An 8076-nucleotide genomic window follows, 5' to 3' on the forward strand; every position below is an offset into this window, starting at 1 on the left:
AATAACCACAGGTTATCACAGTGGTATGCAGAAGAGCATCTCTGAAAGTATAACATTTCAAGCTTGAAGTAGATGTGCTACAACAGCAGAAGACTGTGAACATACACTCAATTGCCTCTTTTTTAGATACAGGAGGCACTTATTATTGAGACTCCTGAGTATATATTCATTCAATACATATTTTCTGTCAGAAATAATCCTACACTCTGAGTCTCAGCAAACTGCAAAGCGGCAAAGCTTTATTTTTCACGAGTCTGCAGAGTCGGACCCAAAACTGCTCCAGCAGTATTGAGCCCAGAGCATTACATTTCATTTCCTTTTATACAGTTTCAAGTAGGTTATCACGTGTCCCTCAGTTGCTGTATCATTCCTACAATTATTCATAGTCAGCTCCACTCTCCCCCTCCCCACAGGCTTGTACATTTCGGGGGTCACATACACATTTTCTCATATCCTCTGTCCTTGGAGTTAGCCATCCGCAGAGCCATGTCTGCCAAGTTTTCAAACACTTATCGGCCTTGGAGTTAGCCACAAGAGTACAGCTTATCTCCATCTGTTTCATCCACCTCCGCTCTCAGCTCCTAGCTTAATGACTCCCTTTTAGTTCTTCATGATTACCACAAGGTACAGATTGTACCTATACAGTTTTGCAAGAATCTTATATCCTTATTTAGCAATGTGTCAGCATATGTTTTGTAAGCTTAGATCTTAGCACAGTCTAACCTTAACCCTTTCACTTCTTACAATTCCACCCTTTTTCTTTTTAGAGTGTGCTAAGGATTTGTCCAGGGATTCCACTCTTCCAGTTCTCTGCCTCGTTGCAACAGCATTTTAGCCGGGTCAGCTGGGTTCCCTGGCTGCATTACCTGTACTACTACTCGCGTTATTAATGCTCTCAAGCAGGGTATTAAGCATGGTAATATGATTATCATTATGAGTATTCCGCCAAATATTAACAGGGCTATTCGCCACCAGCTTCCTCCCAGCAGACTATCCAGCCAACTCAGGTTCCCTAAGGATCTCCAAGTTTGTACTGGCACATGGGCCAACTTCCGAATTTTGTCGGATATTTTCAACACTGCCTTTCCATTATCATTTATCTTTAGGCAACAGTTTGTCAGATTGAACTTTCCACAGACCCCTCCCTCGGAGGCCAATAGGTAATCCAATGCTAATCGATTTTGGTATATGGCTGTTCTCATCTGGCTTTGCTGCTCAGCCAGCAATTCCAGAGCCAATGCGGTTTGGTTGGTGATCACCTCTACTACAGCTTGTAGGCGTATTATTCGATTTAACATATATACCGGGGTTCGGTAACCCCATGACCCATCCTGGGCCCAAGTTGCTGGTCCGTAATATTCAATGATGCGTGCTGGAGGCCACTCGTCGCCCCATTCTCCCACCTTTATCTCCCGCTTCTCCCTTCTCAGTGAGTCAAATAACTTGATTCCCAATTCCCTATCTTCATCCTGGGGTAGGAGGAAGAACTCTGGCCTTATAAGGCCTAAGAAACAAACTCCTCCCCATCCTTTCGGCAATTTGGTGTATGCCTGATTCCCACAAATCCAGAACAGACCTTCTGGAACAAATCCTCCTTTCTTTGCTTTCCGCCAGGCTTTCCAAACACTGGGAATTCCTTCGTACGGGTTATGCCCACTGCAATTCCAGATTCCCGAATTGTTTCCCATAGCCGTACAATTGTCCTTTGCCCCTTTAGTTATGTACCAAGTCGGCTCCTCGGGCCACCAAGTGGCATTATTTTTTGTTTTAGCCAACTTTATACTCTGACATGGGCTTTCTCCTACTTTCACCTTCCCTTTTCTTTCTACACATACTTGTCCTTCCGGATAGTTTGTTAACTTCCATTCTTGCGTCCTCCCAGTCCTTTTCTTATCCCAATCATGAGCCAATAGCTCCCACACACTCAAACTCTCACCTATCCATGGCCATTGCTCGCTCATGTGGGGTCCCCCACAAACCCAACAGTCACTTACATTTAAACTTGTAGCTATTCGAGTTGCTAAGTCTATAAACAGGTTTTCCTTCATTTCCGGTCTTGTTTTTCCATAGGTTCCCCATTCTTCTCTGACTCCACCAAACTCTGCCCTTCCTTTTTCTTTCCTTTCACATATCCATTCTGTCTCAGGGCATGTACTTTCTCGTACACTCCAACTTCTCCCTTCTCCTTTTTCTTCTCTCACTGATCCACCGGGGTATCCCCTGTTCTTTTTCAGGGTATATTTTATTCCTCCCTCTTCACATTCCTCTTTTTCTTTTCCATAACATTGGTCATTTACATGTGAATGTGACACAAGGGCCCCGGGTCGTTCTTTTCCTTTCTCCAAAACTCGGTTTCTACACTTGTCACATTTCCCTTCTATTTTTCCCACATACAGAATTAAATATATTACAGTCAATAATGTAACAGTCCACATTGAGTTCATTTTTGTTGCCTTTTCAGTTTCACCACCAACGGTTCTTCACTGGGAACACAGGTCCACTCCGTGTGTCCCTCAGGCTTAACTGGTCCCTTTATTCTGGATGCGTGGGTCCACCCTTTCTCTTTTGTTCGTACGGCCGCCTCGGTGGTTAACAGGACCTGGAAAGGGCCTTCCCACTGTGGTTGTAACTTCTCCGGCTTCCAGGTCCGTACCAGAACCCAATCTCCAGGCACGATCTGATGTAAAGCAAAGTCGAGCGGCGGAGTCTGGGCCAAGAGACCCTTCTTCCGCAGTTCTGCAAAGGAACGAGATAGTGCCAGTAAATAGTTCTTTATAAAAATATCACCCCCTTGTAGCGTGGGGTACCCTTCTACCTTATTCCAATACGGGAGTCCAAACAGCATTTCATAGGGGGAGATTCCTATATCCTTCCTGGGTGCTGTTCGGATTCTTAACAGGGCGATGGGGAGACACTTAGTCCAGGGTAACTTGGTTTCTAGCATTAATTTGGTCAATTGCGCCTTTAAGGTACTGTTCATCCTTTCCACCCGTCCCGAACTCTGGGGATGCCACGGGGTATGGTATTTCCATTGGATACTCAATGCATCACAAATCAACTGGTGCGTCTTGGAGGCAAAGTGTGTCCCTCTGTCCGAGTCTATGGACCCCATGATCCCATATCTGGGGATTATGTTTTCTAGTAGTATTCGGGCTACTGTAGGCGCATCGGCCTTTGTGGTCGGGTATGCTTCCACCCAGTGGGTAAAATGATCCACTATTACTAACAGGTACTTCCATCTCTGCACTGAGGGTAGTTCGGTAAAGTCGATCTGGACTCTATGGAACGGTCTCATGGCCAGTGGCTGGCCACCTCTTGGAGTGGATCGCATCACTTTCTTGTTTATCCGCTGGCACGTCGGACATCCAGTTATCTCTTGCTGGGCCAGTGTGTATATTCCTTTGCATACATAGTCCCTCAGAATTGTGTCGCACATGGCCTGTACTCCCCAGTGGGTTTGATGGTGCAACTGTTGGAGGATGTTGCGGGTTACTTCCTTATTTAGTACCTGTCTCCCATCCGGGACCGTCCATTTACCATCAGTGTCTTTTCGGGCTCCTAGTTGGTTCATGCTATCAATCTCTATTTGGGTAAACATAGGTTGTTTAGTAAGTCCTTCCCTCACTGGTATCAAGGTCAGGAGTTGGATCGGGTCTTCAACGGCTGCTCGTTTGGCCTCCCCATCGGCTAGACGGTTCCCTACTGCTTCAGGTGTTGATCCTTTTTGGTGTCCGGGTACATGTACTACCGCAATCTCAGTTGGTAGGGCCAGGGCTCCCAATGTCATACTTATCATTTGCTCGTGTGCCAGTCCCTTTCCTCTGGCCGTTATCAGTCCTCTTTCTTTCCATATCTTCCCAAAGGTATGTACTATCCCATAGGCGTACTTAGAGTCAGTGTATATTGTTCCGATCCTCTTTTCCAATATCCTCAGAGCCCTCTGGAGTGCGTATAATTCGCATGACTGGGCCGACCAGTTTCCCGGTAATCTCCCGGACTCCACTATTCTTTCAGTCTCTCCGTCAATGATGGCATATCCGCTGTGCCGTACTCCATCAATACATCGTGAGGATCCATCTATATACAATTCCTGTCCTTCTCCCAGGGGAACTTCCTGTAAGTCCTCCCGGCTCTTTGTTTGCAAGTCCAGCAATTCAATACAGTCGTGTTCTGACTCCTTTTCTTCTAGTCCTCCATAGAGGAACTGGGCTGGGTTGCAACTGGAATCCTTTGCGAAGTTTAGGTCTTCTCCGGTCATCAGTATAGTTTCGTACTTTAGAATGCGGGAGTCAGTGAGCCACCGATGTGCCTTCTGGGCTAGTAGGGTGCTGACCGAGTGGGGAGAATGCACTGTGATCTTCCCTCCAAAGGTTAGTTTCCGGGCTTCCTCTACCAATACCGCTGTCGCTGCCACTGCTTGGATACAGGTGGGCCATCCACGCGATACCGGGTCTAACATTTTTGACAGGAAAGCCACGGGTTGCCGCTTTCCTCCTCTTAGTTGGGTGAGTACCCCTTGGGCCATTCCTTCGGCATTGTTGACGTACAGCTGGAATGGTTTTTCCAGGGCTGGCAAGACTAACACCGGAGCACGGATCAATTGCCCCTTGATATAGTTGAATTTTTGCTCCTCTTCCTTTGTCCATTTTACTGTTTGCTCATCTTGCCCGAGTTTATCATACAGAAATCTCACCAGGGGAGTATAATTCTCAATCCAGATTCGACAATACCCCACTAACCCCAGGAACTGTCGTATCTCCTTCTTGGTACGAGGTAGCGACATCCCTGTTATTCCAGCTATCCTTTCTGGGGTAATGCTTCGCTGTCCCTTACTGACCCGGTGTCCCAGATACCTTACTTCCTTTTCCACGAATTGTAACTTTTTCTTGGAGACCCGTAGCCCCTTTTTCCCTAGGAAGTTCAGTAATCTGATGGTATCTTCCTGCACCCCTTTCTGTGTTGGCCCGGATAGTAATAAATCATCCACATACTGTAGCAGTTGGTTCTCTGGAGCACATTGGAATTCCGCTAGTACTTGCTCCAAGACCTGCCCGAATAGGTTAGGTGACTCAGTGAATCCTTGCGGCAGGACCGTCCATCTGAGTTGTCTTTTCCGCCCTGTTGTAGGATTTTCCCATTCAAACGCAAACATGTCCCGACTGCTTTCTTCTAGCGGGCAACTCCAGAAAGCATCTTTTAGATCTATTACACTGAACCATTCATGGTCAGGGGAGATTTTACTCATCAGGGTGTACGGGTTGGGTACTACCGGGTATCGGGTCTGGACTACTGCATTTAGACCCCGCAGGTCTTGTACCATCCGATAAGTCCCGTCCGGCTTTCGCACCGGGAGGATGGGGGTATTATATGGCGACATACATTCTTCCAGCAGTCCATCTGCGATCAGCCCTTCAATTACCGGCTGCAGCCCTTTTCTTCCTTCCATCGCAATGGGATACTGCTTCCTCCTTACTGGGCGACCGTCCGGTAGCAAGGTGATCTGTAGAGGGCTGATGTTCAATCCTCCCCTATTTCCCTCTCTATACCACACCTCGGGCTCTATTTTCTGGTCGTCCTCTTCTTTTAATGCGAATAATTTTACTATTATTTCTCCATTGTTCGGCACTGTTCCAATGCCCAGTTGCACTTGCAGGTCCCTTCCTAATAGGTTGAATCCTGCCGAGGGCAGCAGGAGAAGGTCTTGCCTTGTTGCCCTATCTTCATATCCGACTTCCACATTGTCCACAATGGGCACTTGTATCGTTTTTCCTCCGATACCGGATACCTTCATTACTCTTGTTCCTGTTCGGGCGCCGGGAGGTATCTGGATTACACTGGATCTTTCAGCACCCGAATCTACCATAAAGGTTGTATCTGACCCTTGGGGACCTAATTTCAGATTTACCAGGGGTTCCTGTCGATAGTTTCTTCTCCCCAAGGGTAGGAACCCCCGACCCCCCTAGTCTTCGTCCTCCATCATGGCATATGACCTGACCTCTCGCCGATACTTAGGACATTCCCGTTTAAAATGTCCTTCCTCGTTACAGTGGAAGCATCTTAGAGTCCTTCGCGTTTTCCTTCCTAGTTCTTGGCCATTGCCTCGGTCTGACCACGTTCCCCTCTTTTCCCTGTTTTCTGTGGTTACTTGCCGTACTGTCTGAACCATTATCCTAGCGGTATTTTTCTGTTTCTCCTCGTCTCTTCTTACAAACACCTTCTGCGCTTCTCGCAGTAATTCACTCAAGGGTTTTGAATTCCAGTCCTCTATCTTTTCTAGTTTCTTCCGAATGTCTGGCCAGGCTTTCGATACAAATTCTACCCTAATTAGCTGTTGTCCCACCTCTGTCTCCGGGTCTACCCCCGCATATTGTTGCATATTTTTCCGAATTCTATCCAGGAAGTCAGTTGGGGTCTCATCGGGGTTCTGGTGGCTTCCGAACGCCTTAGTGAAGTTATGACCCTTGGGGACCGCTTGTCTTATTCCCTTTATCAGGAATTCCCTCATGTCTCTCATGTTTCCTTGACCTTCTCCGGTCTGCTTATCCCAGTTCGGGTTTAACAGGGGAAACTTAGGTTCCCCGGCATTCCCCTTCTCCTTTCTCTCTCTCCTCTTCCGCCTGCCGTTGCGGATCATCCGGATGCGGAGCACTAGCAGCTTGTTCGGGCTGCTGGGGCCGGGGAACATAAGGGGGAGGTAGATGATTCAACACTTCCCAAGGAGGCTCTTCCTCCTTAGTTTTAGTTTCTAGTTTAAAACTTCTTGCGGAGTCTCCTGGTCCGGGAACCCAGCAAGAGGCATACTCATTTTCTTCCTCTCTCACATTTGGTTTAGAGTTTACATATATGTTTAAGGCCTGTCTAACCCAATCCTCATCTGACCCAAATGGTGGCCACCATACCGAGGACCCTGTTATTGGCTGTTTGGACCATAATTTGCAATATTCTACCATTCTCTTTTTCTGCTTTCCCTTTGTTCGTCCATATCCCCATCCTGCAAACATTCTACCGAGGGGGCTATCAGGAGGTACCTTCGGGAACAAACCCGAACTCTCCGGCTCCTCTTCCTTTGAGCTTCCCCCTCCCATTATTCCCTTCCCGGCCCGGTTCTTTTTACTCTAGGTGTCGTCACACCTAGTTTACCCGGTCACACCCACCTAGATCTCAGTTAGCTAGTCTCACTTACCCGGTGTGCCGTAGAACCGTCTCCTTTCCTCCCTGCTTTGCCGCCTTGCGCTGTCCGGATCTCACTCGCTCAAGCCGTTTCAGACGACGAGCAAGGAATCAGGGACTGCCGAACTCGGCAGGGTGCACCTTCTCCGATGTCCTTCCTCTCGCCCTCCACGACCGGAGTGGGGATCCCGGACGAGACCCCCAGCTGTCAGAAATAACTCACACCATGAGTCTCAGCAAACTGCAAAGCGGCAAAGCTTTATTTTTCACGAGTCTGCAGAGTCGGACCCAAAACTGCTCCAGCAGTATTGAGCCCAGAGCATTACATTTCATTTCCTTTTATACAGTTTCAAGTAGGTTATCACGTGTCCCTCAGTTGCTGTATCATTCCTACAATTATTCATAGTCAGCTCCACTCTCCCCCTCCCCACAGGCTTGTACATTTCGGGGGTCACATACACATTTTCTCATATCCTCTGTCCTTGGAGTTAGCCATCCGCAGAGCCATGTCTGCCAAGTTTTCAAACACTTATCGGCCTTGGAGTTAGCCACAACAGTACAGCTTATCTCCATCTGTTTCATCCACCTCCGCTCTCAGCTCCTAGCTTAATGACTCCCTTTTAGTTCTTCATGATTACCACAAGGTACAGATTGTACCTATACAGTTTTGCAAGAATCTTATATCCTTATTTAGCAATGTGTCAGCATATGTTTTGTAAGCTTAGATCTTAGCACAGTCTAACCTTAACCCTTTCACTTCTTACATTTTCAATACTGAAATTCAAAGCGTGAAATAATTCAAAATTTTAACCAAGTTAGTGATGACCTATTCCTAGTTTAATACCTTAACGTCTCAACACACCAGATACTGGCTTGAGGTGGGTGCGATGGGCAGGAAACTGCTAG

At 47.3% G+C, this 8076-nt stretch overlaps 1 protein-coding gene across 1 annotated transcript; it reads right to left on the reverse strand.

Annotated features, from left to right (window-relative positions):
• Positions 1–230: 230 nt before the first annotated feature.
• Positions 231–7705, reverse strand: LOC140735568 (endogenous retrovirus group 3 member 1 Env polyprotein-like). Its single transcript, XM_073060767.1, has 2 exons — positions 7184–7705; positions 231–2736 (listed from the first exon to the last, which is right to left on the reverse strand). The coding sequence occupies exon 2, from the start codon at positions 2442–2444 to the stop codon at positions 774–776; it is 1671 nt and encodes a 556-aa protein (XP_072916868.1). The 5' UTR covers positions 2445–2736; positions 7184–7705; the 3' UTR covers positions 231–773.
• Positions 7706–8076: the final 371 nt, after the last annotated feature.

The sequence above is a fragment of the Hemitrygon akajei genome, chromosome 11 (genome assembly GCF_048418815.1).
Source record: "Hemitrygon akajei chromosome 11, sHemAka1.3, whole genome shotgun sequence".
NCBI classification, from domain to species: domain Eukaryota; kingdom Metazoa; phylum Chordata; class Chondrichthyes; order Myliobatiformes; family Dasyatidae; genus Hemitrygon; species Hemitrygon akajei.

What these genes read in the sequence shown, in the direction of transcription:
- LOC140735568 (XM_073060767.1), bottom strand. Translation starts at nt 2,444, where the DNA reads ATGAACTCAATGTGGACTGTTACATTATTGACTGTAATATATTTAATT.